Below are 16,661 nucleotides of genomic sequence, written 5' to 3'. Positions count from 1 at the left end.
TTTGTGTTAGATCATGATCTTGGGAGTTAAATCTAAGTTCAAATTTTGGTGCCATTTCTTACCACCTGTGGCAAAGAAGCAAGTTACTTCCCTCTTTGAACTTCAGTTTCCTATTGTGTATGTGATGTTCACTGTGGGATAGGGTTTTGGGGAAGATTGAATTGAAGGAAATGTTTTAGCAAGCAACAACTGTTGTTTTGATGGCATTAAATTGCAGTCCTAGCCTATGCCTTCCTAATCTCCCCTTTCAAAATCAAGAATTGATACTAAACGAACTGTTCTCTAAGGCTGTGGGAGTATGTAAACATGCTTAGTAGCTAGTGTAGGTTTGAGAAAGAACATGGTAGATTTTTGTTCTTCACCTGTATCTTGGAATACTTTGGAAATTCAAGTCTCTCACTTTGGTCCTAGCAGCCACTATTTTTCCCCTGCTCCTTTCACTCCTTAAGCTTCTTTCATCTTTGTACACTACAGGAAATAAGTCAGATATTTTGGAACTACAGTAGGCAGCTGAAGGAATCCTGGATCATAAGTAGATTAGTTTGAGGCAAAGTCAGAAGATGGGGATTCAAATTACCAAGAACAGCAACACTGAAAACTAGGTATTACAACTAGGGTCCAAATATTCAATAGTTACTTTAATGTATACTGACAAAAGTGGCACACCCTCTCCCCCACCCTAAAGAGAAGCTAGTAGCAGCTATTCATTGAAGAAAGCAATTTTAAAAATATTATATAGGGTTTACTTCTCCACAGTGGTGATGGTTTTTACATCTTTTGCTCACTGATGTGTCCCAAGTGAATGAATTTAGTTCCATTTGTTTTTATCATATTTAATGTGGATAATGACTTAATTGGGCTGAAAAATAATATAATGAGCCTCATTATGTGTTAGTAATGGCACTAAGTACAAGTAAACATAACACAGTTTATGTTCCAAAGAGCTTTATAGCCCAGTATAGACTGGGCACACTACAGCCCATGGACCCATACCCTGACCTTTGTTTTTATAATAAAGTTTTAATGGAACACAGCCATGCTCGTTCATTCATGTACTGTCTAGGGCTGCTTTTCTTACAGTAGCAGAATAGTTGGGACAGAGACTATACGACCCATGAAACCTAAAATACTACAGTCTGACTGACGCTTTACACCAAAAGTTTGCCAGTCCCTGACCTCACAAAGTAACCCCTTGCTCTTGTTTACCAGACTTTGTCAATAATCCTGTTTTTCTATTCTGGGTAAGTAGTTTTGAGCCCCTTCTTTATCATGAAAATTGATCACTAAATTCTTCACAGGCTTTATTTTTGTATTCTAACATCTTTGACCTGGTCTTGGTCCTCATTTTACAACTTCTCTGTTCTTTTGCTGCCCATTCTAAAATATGTATTTGTTATATATTGATAGTGTTGAACTGGTTTTGTGTATGTAATACTAGTTCTTCGGTGGCTTCAGTTTTCTGGCTGTAATTATCTTAATGGTATTTCATATCTATAGATAAGTAGACAACTAAATTAGGTTTTTCTCTAGACACACAAAATTGTGATACATAATGAAAATGTACAAAGATGAAGGAAGCTAAAGAAGTCAGTACAGAAGAAAAATAGTGACCAAATTGAGAAACTTGACTTCCTTCATTATTATTCCAAAATACAGACGGAGGACAAAATCTGCTATACTGTAGGACAAAATCTGCTATACTGTATCCCAGACTTACACTAGATACATGTTTGTGTGTGTATAGGACCTAAACTCTGACCTTTCTTCACTGATTGTAGTCATATTGAGATACTTGGTTCTTAAGGAACAGTCTACATTTAAGATCTATTTTTCTAGGATGTGAGAGCCTTTGTGCCTTTGAGAAAACTCCTTTCTTATATGCGTTATATGATAAATTCACTGCCTTAATTATGCCAGCCTTATTCAGGGTTTTTCATTGTTGAGATTTTGCCAGCCAAAGTGTAAAAACATCTTAATTACTTGAAATTCTTGATTTCAAAAAATCTACCAGGAAGAAAAACAAAAACAAAAAACTTGGGCCCAGCTAGTGAGACAACTTCCAAAATGGATAAAAAAGAATGTAGCCCCAAGATATTAAAACTTAAATCTCAGGATAATCTTATCACCTAAACCATTCAAATTCTTTCCACAGCTACTTGGGAAAAGTGTCCTGATGCCAAGCTACTTTTTGAAAACAAAAGAAAACACTGGTTCCATTTAGGAAAAAGCATTTGAAAACAAGTACTATATAGTTAGTTCATATTATAGCTTATACTGTACTGAGATTACTCTTCTTTTCACTCTCTGCCTTTAGTTCTCACCTCTATAATTTAGGTACTCTGGCTAGAAAGGGGATTTTATAAGTAAAGTAAGTGTTCAAAGTTGTAAAGGTACTCCCTAAACATTCTAGTTTCTTAAAATTACAGTCTGGATAACTAGCATATCTTGCTCTTGGGTTGTTGTTTTTCAGTGTCCTCTGAGTTGACCATCTTTTTTGTTTATATATAAATATATTTGAGTATTTTGAGTTTCAATTTTCTTATCTCCATAATGTCTTTTTCCTCAACATATTAATTTACCCACTTAATAGAAAAAAGTCATTATAGTACAATGGTTAAGAGCACAGAATGGAGGCAAACTGCTTTGGTCTTTGGGACTGCATTTAACATCTCTGTGCCTCTTTGTATGTAAAATGGGAGAGTGAGGATAATATCAATATCCATCACAGTTTGGAGGATTAGTTGAGTTAATTCACAAAAAGCTTAGAGTAGTGCCTGGTACATAGTGTGTGTCAGTAAATGTTAACTTTATTATTATTGAATTCTAGCCCAGAAAAAAATACTACATATAAAAATGTTCCTGTTTATTCAGTGTAAGTTAAGCATGTTTAGTTTTTCTCATAATGACTTTACAGCTATTACAGCAGGAGAAAAGGTATTTCATTCCAGAATATATGGACTGTAACAAGTTTCCTCAAACTTTAAAACAGCGGGGCACCTGGGTGTCTCAACTACGGTGGCTCAGTGGTTGAGCATCTGCCTTTGGCTCAGGGTGTGATCCTTGGGTCCTGAGATTGAGTCCCACATCAGGCTTCCCTGCAGCGAGCCTACTTCTCCTTCTGCCTGTATCTCTGCCTCTCTCTGTGTGTCTCTCATGAATAAATAAAATCTTTCCCCCCCAAAAAATTGTTTTTAACAGCCAACAGTTTATTTTAAAAGGAGTTCAAGTAAATGTGCTAATTTTTGTGGTTTAAGCTCTCATTATTGGCCCTATTAAGCATCTTCTTATATTTTTTTCTTACTTTTTCTTACCCTTTTGAATATCATATATTCTTGCTTTTCAAAGGACATTAAGAATAAAGCCAACTCTGAAACTTACCTTAATGCTGGAATTTTAAAATCGTAGACTCTGAACCTCTTAAAATTTTGGTTTAACATCCTGAAAATTTCTAACGATTTTTACTACCATGTATCCCAGTAGTGGCTGTTAACTTGAGCACAATCACAGTCTTGGGAATCATAATTCCAACTATTTAAATCAAATGAAATATAGTAAGATGCCTGCATAATGAAGTGGGAAATTGTACAGTGAATAAAAAGCACTATATTCTGAAATCCACAAGAACCTAAATTCTACTCTCAGCTGTTTAAAGGGATTTACCATATAAAGATTAGTTAAAATATACAGTTTCTCTTTCCATTTACCTAAACCTATTGTTACTTGTATTTCTTTTAATGGAATCTGACTACAATTAACTTTCTTGAGCACTCAAATAATATTTAGGTTGCATCCAATCTAGTGCAAACTTTACAGCTAAAGGCTTTTAGCTTCTAATTCTTGGTTCCTTCTCATTCATTTCTTCTTTAAATACTTCTGATTAGTTTTGGTAGGTTGCTTACTTATTTGCAATGTTAAGTATACAACTTTTCAAATGAATTGGCAAGTTGTCATTTTGTGTAAGACATACCTGCTTTATGATTGACCTTTAAAGGAATACTTGCCTCCAACTCCAAAGATAGCTCCCTAGACAGCTTCTTTGCATACTAACCAAAAAATTTAAGGAAATAAAAGCATTATTACCTCCTAGCATCATTTTTTAGAACTCTGTTCATAGTTTGGAAAAACAAACACATTACACATTTAACCCTAGGATTGTAGTATCATCTATATTATGTATACTTAACATTTCATTCAGTAAATATTTATTAAACACCTACCATGTGCCAAGCACTATTCTAGGTACTAGCAAGGGAACAGTGAACATTCATCCTTTGAATACTAGGAGGTTTAACCAGTTAGCACCTATCTGTTCTCATTGGAATGCCTAGGAGTCAATTCAACAGAATCACAGAATGCCATAGAACCTCATCATTCAGATTCAGTTATAGTTTTTTTGACTCTATAATCCTGAGATGTAAGTTTTCTAAGGTCACGTAACTAGTCAGTAGCCTGGCTTGCTTTTTGTTTTTCTTTCAGTTATTCAGCAAATTCTCAAATTTTTTTTCTATTGAAAAGATTAAAAAAAAATCCTCCATTAATCTCAAAAGACCCTTCTAGCAGCCATCTTTTTTTTTTTTTTTTTTTGGCTCTTGACCAACTTTTTTATAAGAGTTTGACTTCTTTTTCTTTCAACCCACTGCAATCTGACTTCAGCCCTTTTAATTCCACTGAAAGTGTTCTCTTCAAGGTCACTCACAACCTTATCATTGCTGATATGAGATACTTTCTAATCCTTAGCTTGTCTTTTCTTTGTGGCATTTAAATTACTACATCCATTTTTTAATTTTTTTCTTAACATTTTTTAATGTTTTCTTTGCAGAAGATGCCATATTCTTCTGGTTTTTATTCCTACTCAGACCATTTCTTATATTTCTTCACATGCTCTTCTTTCTCAGTCATGTTATATATTTTTGTTCCCCAAGATACTTTTGTCCACCTTCTCTACATAATCTCTTTGAGTAATCTGGTGTACTTCCATTGCTTCTGTTGCCATCTAAATGCCGAGGACTCTCAGATATTAATTCTTGCTTAATAAATTCTTTCCCATGGGCTTTGAACTCCTGTAGTGAACTTCCTACTACATATCTCCAGTAGGATATTTTTCAGGAATCTCAGATCATCATCTCCAAATTGAACTGTTAGGTCAGTGTTTTTTTGTGTGTTAACTATTTCGGTGATTTACCCATCATCCACCTAATAGGTAACTACCTAGAACTTTAGGATTAATCAATGCCCCCCATTCTGATTAGTGCATAAGTTCTATGCTGCTGTTTTAATTTCTCCTCAAACTGTTTCACATCTTTACTGCCAACATTTTATTTTCAGGCCTTTATTCTAAATTATTCCTATGGCTTTTGTTAATATGTAAGGAAACATAGAATAGGGATTAAAGAGCATGGATTTTAGACAGAAGAGTCAGATAACCCCATATTTGGATCCTTACTCTGTCACTTAGAATCTGTGGGTGTTCTGAAGTTCAGTTGCCTCATCTGAATAGTAGCACTTCATACAGTGATTGCGAGATTTAAATTTATGGCCCATAGAACACAGTACCTGGTACATAATAAGCATTCAGCAGAAGATTGTATTTACCATTAAGTAGCCTCCCTGTTCCACATCATTCTCCATTCTGCTTAGAATATGATTCTTTAAAACAAAATTCTAGCAATCTCCTGATAAGAATTCTTTTATAGTAGTTCTTTATTGCCATTAGGATAATACCCAGATGACTTAACAAGGGTTTTTAAATGATCTTCTATTTAAATGGAAATGGATCCTGTTTTCCTCTTCAGCTTTCTCTTTTGCTCTCTCCTCCCTATTTGTGCCCTAGTTGCAATAAATTAACAGCCTCTCAAAAGTGTGTTCAGGCTTCTGAACATTTTGTGCCGTCAGATACCTTTTTCTATAGCTAGATAAGTTTTAGTTGTTCAAAACTCAGCTTACATGTTACCATCTTTGGGAACCCTTCTGTGACTACTTTTAACTCTGGATTAGGCTTTCCAACATAGTACTCCTTATATCCTATTGCAGCTGCCTGTTCTCTTGTCTGTTTCCCCTAATGTATAATGAATCTTTGAAATTAGAGAAGGTCAAAGAATGTTGAGTTTTGGTTGTTGGATGTTCATCTGCAGGAACAATAAAGGTTTTAAAGACAGTGTTCTTTTTACTGTTCTGCAAAAAATGAGCTTATTCTTCCAAATACTACACTCATTTTAGCAAGAGGAAATAGATGTGTGTAATTTTTTAAGTATCTTTATTTGGGATGTGAAGATCCCAAAAGGGAGTGAGTTCTGCCATCTGTTTTAAAAAAAAAAAAAAGTAGCTTCAAGAACTTTAGTTTAATAGAGTACTCTTTAAAAGTGATTTCTATATCATCCGCCTTTGCTAATTTAATAACTCTTCATTACTATTTTAAATATCTATGTCATTCTGAATTATCTTCATGTGTCTTCCTCATTAGTACAAATATGAGCTCTGACATCAGACAGTGTGGTTTCAAACCCTTGCTAATAATGACTACTTCTAATCAATACAAATACTAAATTATGTAACAGTAAGCCCTTCAAACCAGTGCCCGACACATTTAGGTGCTTGATAAATTTAAATTTCCTTTTATACTTTTCAAATTTTCACATTGAATGTTATATGGCCATCTAATTAAATTCTATTCACTCATTCAATTTTAAATTAGAGCCCATCCTATTATAAAGGTCCCTCCATCTCAGCTCTCTTTGCTACAGTTAATACCAAAAATTTTGAATACTTAATTACTCTCTGATTGGTGTAATACCCTGATAGGATGTTAACTCTTTGAAGGCATGGGCAGTCTTAAAATTATCTTTCTCCCATTGGTATTTTGCAGAGTGCTAAGAATATGGGAGAAACTCAATATATATTTGTTGCTTAATTGATTTTTTTCGGTGTGCTGCTGTGCTCCCTCACCATACTACCAACTAACATGTATTTAGGAAGACTAATAATTTTAGTATCAACCCAAGTAAACCATACTTATAAAGGAAAATATGTTGGGAGAAATTATACTGAGCGTTCCTAAGCAAAATAGAATTGAGTGTTTGGGATTATCAGTTTTGCTGCCCCTTCCATTAGGATAACTAGGAAATAACTATTTAATTTGGTTCCCAACAACAAATTTGGTTTTATGAATTTCCTTAACAATAAACCAATTGGCTACTTTCCATTTATTATTTCTTCTGGATCATTTTTCTAGGAGATTGTAATTCATGTTTACAAATTTGAATGTGTCTTACAGGAGGATTTGTTGGTATTGAGGAAAACAGTGAAATCCTTTTTGGCTGTTTGCCAACAGTGCCTATCTAATGTTAATACTCCAGTGAAGGAACAGGTAAGAAATTATCAGTTAAGAGCTCTCAATAAAAAACAAATATACTGAATAATAATAATAAGATGTAATTTTTAATGGCAGTTCTTAGTGTACGAATCTGTCCCTAACATTTATGGAATCTGGAAAAGAGTATAGATGAATGAATATTTAATTTAACAAAGCAAGCTAACTAACTTGTTACAGGTCTTTTTACCTAGACAAGGACACTGTACTAATGATGTAGTTCTATAATTCCTAAGATTCCTAAGAATTCTGTCCTAAAACAGGGAGGTTTGGGGAGCTGGAAGAACTTCTCACACACACATGTAAACACTTCAGCCCACATGTCCAAACTCTGTCATTATCTCCTCAAACGTCTGCCCTGGGGCCAACAAGTACACACACAGGTGATACAGTATGCGTAGGGAAGAGACTTGTGCAGGCTTTGGTAGCAGAATCAGGTCTCTTAGCGCAAGGAATCCCTGAGTCCCTGTACCTGAAAAGTAGGGGTATAAGTAGGTTTATCCCATCAATTCAATAGACTCCTCATTCCTTGGGTAGGGCAGCACAGCCCAAGGCAATACCATTTCCATGAAGTGATTTTGTGAGCTGTTTAATTATACTAGTCTGTTGGAAGTACTTTTATATAAAGTACTATTATATAAAACAAGATACTTTTTTCCATATTTTTTTATAATAATACTGGGATAGAAAATGGCCAGTTAGTCTAGTTAAAGAATACTGTAGTACTTATCCTTTGCTATCCCTTCTTACAAGTAGGTTATCACAGGTCTCTATTAAAGTTATCAGGATATAACTTAAAATGGGAACAGATATGGTCTTCCCTAGATCTTACTCTCTAAACCTTCTGAACCCCATCAGAGCTGTCTGAAAGTACCTAGCTCAGGACATTTAAACCAAAAATTCAGTGTTTCTACATCATCACTGGTGATATCTCAAATTGTGGCCTCCATAAAATATATATACACTTTCCCCTGGATTCTCTTTATGCTCCCCTTTTCAAATGGCTCTTTCTAAGTATCTTTATGTAATTCATGATTGTGTAATCAGAGCATGAACTGCCATGATTCTCACTGGAGATGGATAGCCTAGTATACAACCATCTCCAAATACATACCAAAATTATGTTTTCCCATGGATATCAATATTTAGAAGGGGGTAAGTGAATGATTTTGAGTTATCAGAGTCCACAGTTATCCCAAAACAAAATCATTTATAGTAAACTGATGACAGGCTTATTTCATGCTATTCATTAAATAGGGCAAATTTGACAACATTAACTATAATACTTTTCTTTAGGGAAATTTTTTTTTTTTTTTTTTTTTTTTTTTAGGGAAATGTTTTGAAAGTTCCCTTCTGTGATTAAATTTGTTGGCAAGCTTTCAGATCCTGGTTTCTATATGAATGGTCTTAAATTCAGTTTTAAATGTTAGAGGGGTTTTGTTTTGTTTGTTTTGCATTTGATTTTTTTAAGGAGGAATCCTAAGAAAAAAGAAGAAGAAGAAGAATCCTAAGTAGTAGCTTTAAGGTTTAGAGTACTGCATTGTAATTTGTTTGGATAATATAGTTTGTCTTAAGATTTATACTTATTGTTTAATTAAGCAATATATGATTGATTTCTAACCTCTGTCATAATTTATTATATTAATTTCATATTTCCAGAGTTGGCTTTAAGTCATTTATTTTTTAAGTTGAAATCAGAATCTCTTAACTATTTTGAATTAATACAGCCAAGTAAAAGAAATAGACTATATTTAGGGAGAAAAAGTCTTAAATAGGACTAGTAGTATTTAATGAGAAAAAGTAATTTCATTAAGTTTGGGAATTAAATAGTTGAAATTTAAGTATTCTATTTGTGCTATGGTATTGTTATTGAGGTGCACTTAATTTAGTATGTTTTCATTAACATTGATCTGACTTGTAGTTGTATTTATATATTACTGATGAATTCCCTTTGCATTGCAGGCATTCATGTTACTCTGTGATCTTCTGATGATATTTAGCCACCAATTAATGACAGGTGGCAGAGAAGGTCTTCAGCCTTTGGTGTTTAATCCAGATACTGGACTCCAGTCTGAACTCCTCAGTTTTGTAATGGATCATGTTTTCATTGACCAAGATGAGGAGAACCAGAGCATGGGTATTTGTAGCTCTTATCTTGTCAATGTTGATCTTTTTTTTTACCAACCCCAAAAGATATCAGGAAATAATTTAAATTCAGTTCTAAAAAAGTAGAATTTCTCTCTTTTAAAAGGGTACCTGGGTTGCTCAGTCTATTAAGTGACTCTTAAGTTTGGCTCAGGTCAAGATCTCAGGATCGTGAGATCAGGCAAGCCTCGGGCTCCATGCTGGGTGTGGACCCTGCTTAAGATTCTCTTTCTTTCTCTCTCTCTCTTTCTCAAAATATAAATAAAAATAGAGTTACTACATTCTTGTAGTTCAGAAACCAACAAGAATGAAAATGTACACAGTGAAGTCTCCCTCCTTTAGAACAGTACCTTAGAGGTCTTTCCCTGACACTACATATAGAGCTTCTTTATTCTTTTTCCAATAGCTACAAAGTAATTTATTGTTTATAGCATATTTTATGTTATCCACCTCCTATTGATGTTTGGCTCATTTCCAGTCTTCTGCTATTACAAATTATGCTATAATGAATAATTGTGTACATTTGTTATTTCCCACATATGTAAAATATATATGCAGATAGATATGTTTCTAATTGAACTATGTCCAGGTTCATAATTTTTCTAAAGGAAGGCATCCAAGTTCCTTTCTATTCCTGAATAGTCATCATATATTACTTAAATTAACAAAATATAAGATATTAAGTATTAAAAGATTGTTATCAAACCTCACCAGTCAAAATTATGCCAAACCTGCATAATAATAATGTAGCATAATTAGACCAAATAGAAATAATTGTAAATAAGTGTTGCTTAGCTTATTTGTGAAATAGATGAGTTAGGATCTGTAGCATATCTGATCTGTGGATCTACTTGGTGCTATTAGAGTATTTTTTACTTAACAGAACATTTTAGAAAATACTAAATTGTGAAACAAAGTCTCTATTTAGGGTCCATTTTAATCTCAGGAGATAAAATTTATTTACTACTTGTTTTAAGCAAAAAGATTTCCAACTTCTCAAAGCAGTGGTGCTTCACAGCAGGACCAATTAGTAAAAAGGAAAGAGAGAAGTTGAGTAAGTTCTTCTGTGATTATACACACGTGAAGAAGGAAAGAAAGAACACTCCGCAACTAAGGGCAAGCCAAGACATGAGAAAGTCAGTGCACATTTTAACAAATGTGTCAACATCTGGAGCCTTGTGAAGAAATTTTTTCTAGGATTTAAAATAGACACACCAGTAGGGCCTGAGAATTAAAAAAAAACTGAGGAAGAAACACTACTCATTTTGAAAGAATTTAATAGCAAGCTTTGTTTTAAAAATTGTGTATGTGTAGGGGCAGCTTGGGTGGCTTAGCATCCCAGTTGGTCAGTTAAGCGTCCAACTCTTGACTTCAGCTCAGATCTTGATCTCAAGGTCATGAATTAAAGCCCTGTGTTTGCCACTCACCCAGTGTGGAGTCTACATTTAAAACGTGTGTGTGTGTGTGTGTGTGTAGACATAAATGGTTTGCAAAATATGCTGATAATGTAACCATGTTAAGGACAAGCACTGAAAATTAACATCTCTATTTATTTCCATTACTCCCCACATATTTCTTTCTAAAAGAAAGCCTTTCCCTATATCTTAAAAATTTCCAGAAATTTCTTCTCTGTTGAAATACAGCTAGTAGCATATAAAGAATATTGAAATGAGAAGAGATAGCATTTTTAAGGTAAACCGACAACAGTAGTATTATGATAAAAATATAAGAAAAAAACTTATCTGTGGTTTGCTTATCTTAGTCTTTGTTATGACAGTTTCCTAGATGGTAAGAACCTTTGTACCTACTAAATGTTTAATAAGTGTATAACTATGGCACCTGGGTGGCTCAGTTGGTTAAGTGTCTGCCTCTAGCTCAGGTCATGATCCCAAGGTCCTAGGATCGAATCCTGAATCAGGCTCCCTGCTCAGTGGGGAGTCTGCTTCTCCCTCTCCCTCTGTTCCTCTTCCTGCTTATGCTTTCTCTTTTTTTCTCTCTCTCAAATGAGTAAATTAAAAAATCTTTTTTTTTAAGTGTATAACAATAGCACCCTAAAATAATCAGTTCAGCTAACAGTTTTTATCTTAAAACTGAATAGTACTGTTTGTAAAGTTATAAGTTGGTATTTGATTATACAGATTGTCTACATTGTTTTACCTTGGATGAAGAGCCAAAGTTCATAACCAATTTATTTTCTGTGGTTAGAGGGTGATGAAGAAGATGAAGCTAATAAAATTGAGGCCTTACATAAAAGAAGGAATCTACTTGCTGCCTTCAGCAAACTTATCATTTATGATATTGTTGACATGCATGCAGCTGCAGACATCTTTAAACACTACATGAAGGTATAGTTTCATAGTCTTATTTTTTTCCTTCCATCTCTGTGGTACAGAAATCTGGACTTAAAAATGAAAAGATAATAAACTAAATTGGCAGGTAACTATGTATTGTTGATGATTTTCTGATATATATAAGATTTCTCTCTTTTATAGCTTATAAGCTTTTCGTCAGTCTATACCATTATATCAACCCCATGACGTAGAATATCTTCACATTAATTGAAAGAACATCTTATTTTCATGAGGTATAAAGCCTCTTGATCAACATGGAAGAAACCTAGTCTTTCTTATGACATCTCTTCAAGACATTTTTATAAGTATGTCTGCTAAGTACCATGCCGCCAGCCAGGCACTAAAGTTACAAAGATTTTAAAAATTCCTGCTCTAGGGGCACCTGGGTGGCGCAGTCAGTTAAGCATCTGACTCTTAGTTTTGCCTCAGGTCATGATCTCTTGGGTCTTGGAGTTGAGCCCTGCAATTGGCTAGGGAGTCTGCTTGAAGACTCTCCCTCTGCCCCTCCCACTACTTGCACTCTCTCTGTCTTTCAAATAAATCTTTAAAAAAATAATAAAATTCCCGCTCTTAAGTAGTCTAAAGCTGAAGATTGTCAACAATTATACAATTGTATTATATTGTATAATAGAGGTATGCATAGGGGTTTCGGGAAATACATAAGAGACACCCAACTCTAAAGAAATAGAAGGATTAATAGAAACTGCTTAGAAGTGACTTCTGAACTAAGCCTAAGATGATAAGCATAAATTAGTAAGCAAAGAAGTAGTGGGAGGACTTGTGGGCAGATTGAAGTTCATGGACAAAGACACAAAGGAATGTGAATTTTTGGAAGGAAATGCAAGTAATTTGATGTAGCAAGATAGATTGCTCATGAGATTGGAGCCAGAGGTGAGATTTAAAGAATGTGTCGCTAAACTATATGCTGTGTGTGAAGCCTAGATTTTTGTCTTGAGGGACGTTAAGAAGGTGTTGAAGGTTTTAAACCATTCTTTATAGGACGGGATTTTGATAGGTACCTGCCTTCCTGGCTGTTTGCCCTGCTTTCCTTAAGCTCCATTTTGTTTCTGACCCTCTAAAAAAGTAGTGCTCAGAAATCTTTATGACAGGCACATCTGTTTTTACCTTGTTCTTCTGTCACAGATAGTGTTTGGCCCATGTTCAGATATTGCGCGCGAGCCGCGTTGATTCACTCATTTGTGTCTTTATCCATGTTTAATTACAGTCCATTTCTAGTTGTGACATAGTAACTAATTCATCATATTTTGCTGAACAACTGCAGTATGAGCACTGTGCTGATAGAAATCTTTAAAAAATGTGATTTCTGCATTAAGGAGCTTATAGAATGATAGAGAAACTGAAATACAAACATAATATTATGTAGCATGGTAATAATGAGTGGCTGCCTGTGTTCTATGCCATTTATGTTTGAGACAGTGTTCTAATTCTAAGGCTTTTACATATTTTCACTGATTTCAGTAATCCTTTTAGGTAGGAAATATCATCATTTACAGATAAGGTAATTAAAGCTCCAAGAGGTTAAGTAACCTTCAAAGGTCACTTAACTATTATAAGTAGCAAAGACGGAAATTTGATTCTAGGTTTGTCTAGCTTCAAAGCTTAGCTCTTCCCATTAGACCATAAAGCCTCAGCATGATTATTATAGTAGTAGATGTACAAATTACAAAGTAAACATAAAACAGAGAGAGAGACTTAAGTGAAAGAAACCTAAGAAGGCTTCCTAAAGTAATGTGTAAACACAGTTTGAGTGCATGAATATGAACTTACAATGGTTTTTCCTTTTTATCCCTTAACAGTACTGTGTTGGTTTCAAGAAATGAGCTTTATCCAAAACTTATTATCATCCTTAGCAATTTTTGCACCTCTGCTCATTATAAGCTTTAATTTTTTGAGAGTATTCTAATAGTTAATTGCTATTCTTTGTTATATATCCTCAGTTTATGAGGCTTTTTGCCCCAGTTTTCCATGTGACCACTGCAAATATTAATTTATTGGAGATGTGCCTGTTGAACCACCTCAGTATATTAAGATATCGTTTTCTTTTTTACACCTCACATCATGGAAACATACCCATCTTTTTGAAAATTATAAAAGCCCAATTGCCAAGCTAATATACTCACTTCTTCACCTAGTTCATAGGGTTTTAGGCTTTAGCTTGTAAATAATATCCAGATTTAGTAGTTTTAAATAAGGTTTTTCCTAATTATTTACAAGAAAAATTCTTAAAATCCTGTGTCAAAAAAATTTGAATTATAAAGAAATTAAATACTTCTCAGTCACTATTGAAGAAGTCAGTGTTTTAATTTTTTATCTTAGAGTAGTAAAATATAGACATTGGGGAGCAGAGAATGACATAGTACACAGAGGTATTAAATGAAAGGTCTATTACACCAATCTACCCTTCCCCTTTATTTAGGCCCACTACCCACAGGCAAGCAATTTTAAGTGTTTTGGTTTGGGACACCTGGGTGGCTCAGAGGTTGAGTGTCTGCCTTTGGCTCCGGGCGTGATCCTGGAGTCCCTGCTGCTTCTCCCTCTGCCTATGTCTTTGCCTCTCTCTGTGTCTCTCATGAATAAATAAATAAAATCTTTAAAAAAAAAAAAAATAAGTGTTTTGGTTTTAGTTCTTTATGAAGTTTCTACCCACATTCTGTTTCTTGATTTGTCAACTTTAAAGTGCTATTGAAGCCATGTTACAAAGAATAAGGAATTTTATTTACATATGTCACTTCCTCCCCTCCTGGAATTCCTAGTTTTTCAGTGAATGTTAGTTACTTAATAATCTTAAATATCAAATGTGTATTCCTTCAACTTTAGACAGTATCTTTTATCTCTGATATGTTTAAGATGAAGAAATTAAACACCTCTGAGCTCCCCCTTTACATTCTTTCACCAGTTCACTATTTGTCTCATGAAATTTCAGTAATTTTAAATCTGTGTTTTCTTTCTTTTTCTCACAGTATTACAATGACTATGGTGATATTATTAAGGAAACACTGAGTAAAACCAGACAGATTGATAAAATTCAGTGTGCCAAGACCCTCATTCTCAGTTTACAGCAGGTAAGAAATCTGATGAAAGGAAAGAGTTAACGAGTACAATTAATGTTATTTAACACTTTTATGTGTTTAGTACGTCTTACTCATTTAAACTAGGTCATTGTATCAGTACATTACTATGGATACTTTATGGTATAAAGACGTGTTATAGGTCTTTTCTGTTGAAAGATAATCTTACAGTTCACATTTCAAATAGATGAAATCCTAAAGTGATCTATTCTTGGACCAGATGAAATGCCAAACTTTTAAAAAGTAATCATTTAAATAGAAAAATCTAAATATTTATTTTAAAAATATTTAATGAAGAAAGGGCAAAAATAGCATTCAAATAAGAAAATAAGTCACGTATGTTATGTAAATAAGAGTCCCTAATAAATGCCTAGTGAATTAATACAGAGATTTCAAGAGATGGGTGGGGCTGTAGGTATGTGTATATAAACAAATACAGGGACTCCTGGGTGGCTCTGGCTGAGTGTATCTGCCTTTGCCTCAGGGCATGATCCTGGGATAGGGATGGAGTCCCCACATCGGGCTCCCTGCCCAGATAAGCCTGCTTATCCCTCTGCTGATGTCTCTGCCTCTCTCTCTGTGTGTCTCTCTCATGAATAAATAAATCTTTAAAAATAAACTTAAATACATTTATACTTCAACACGCTGAACAAATGTTAAATGAGTTCAGGGAAATATTCAATCTTATGTAACAGATCCTACAAATCAGTGACAAAGATAAATCCTGTAGAAAAGTAAGCAAGGAATATGAAAAGCGGGATGCCCAGGTGGCTCAGCGGTTGAGCAGTTGAGTGCCTTTGGCTCAGGGCATGATCCTGGAGTCCCGGGAGAGTCCCATTTCAGGCTCCCTGTGGGGAGCCTGCTTCTCCCTCTGCCTCTCTCTCCGTCTCATGAATAGATAAATAAAATCTTTAAAAAAAAAAAAAAAAAGGAATATGAAAAGCCAGTTTTCAGAAGAGGAAACCCTAAAAACCAATAACCATATGAAAAGAGGCATAATTTCATTAATAATGAAATACAAGTTGAAACAAAGATATTTATCACTTATGGGCAGATTAGCATGAATGTAGATGATTGTTAAAACCAGTGATTGGGACGCCTGGGTGGCTCAGCGGTTGAGCGTCTACTTTTGGCTCAGGGCGTGATCCTGAGGTCTGGGATCAGAGTCCCGCACAGAGCTCCTTATAGGGAGCCTGCTTCACCCTCTGCTTATGTCTCTGCCTCTCTCTGTGTCTCTCATGAATAAATAAATAAAATCTTTAAAAAAATACCAATGATTGATAAAATTGTGGAGAAAAAGATCATTTGTAAAAGAAATTGCTTTTACCTTCTTGAAATATAATTTTGCCGGCTATTTCAAAATTGAAGATATATACTCCTTTTAAAAATCACTATTCTTGTTGCTAGGTATCTGCATTGGTACATGCAGGTACAACAGAGATATGTATCTAAAAGATGTTTTATTGCAGGAAATCTGTAATGTTGAAAAATTGGAGATAGTCTAAATGTCCATTAGCAGAGGAATGGTTAAAGTGTGATACTCTGAAATAGCTAAAAGATTTTCAAAACAAAATATTAAGTGAAAAATAGCAAGTTTCAGAGAAAGAGGAACCCTCTTACACTGTTAGTGGGAATGCAAACTGGTGCAGCCACTCTGAAAAAACAGTATTATGGAGATTCTTCAAAAAGTTAAATTTTTAAAAAAATTTT

At 34.4% G+C, this 16,661-nt stretch overlaps 1 protein-coding gene across 3 annotated transcripts in view; it reads left to right on the top strand.

The window, feature by feature from the left end:
* STAG1 (STAG1 cohesin complex component) overlaps nucleotides 1-16,661 on the top strand; it is a 401,472-nt gene that overhangs the window by 351,524 nt on the left and 33,287 nt on the right. For all 3 annotated transcript variants that reach the window (XM_026015434.2, XM_072726920.1, XM_072726921.1), the window contains 4 exons: nucleotides 7,271-7,363; nucleotides 9,329-9,503; nucleotides 11,717-11,856; nucleotides 14,844-14,945. In XM_026015434.2, the coding sequence (XP_025871219.1) occupies nucleotides 7,271-7,363; nucleotides 9,329-9,503; nucleotides 11,717-11,856; nucleotides 14,844-14,945 (510 nt within the window). The remainder of the gene's footprint in view (nucleotides 1-7,270; nucleotides 7,364-9,328; nucleotides 9,504-11,716; nucleotides 11,857-14,843; nucleotides 14,946-16,661) is intronic.

This window comes from Vulpes vulpes, chromosome 11, assembly GCF_048418805.1.
Source record: "Vulpes vulpes isolate BD-2025 chromosome 11, VulVul3, whole genome shotgun sequence".
In the NCBI taxonomy this organism is placed as follows: Eukaryota; Metazoa; Chordata; class Mammalia; order Carnivora; family Canidae; genus Vulpes; species Vulpes vulpes.
The sequence above is the reverse complement of the archived record's forward strand: the minus strand, read 5'-3'. Positions and strand labels throughout refer to the sequence as shown.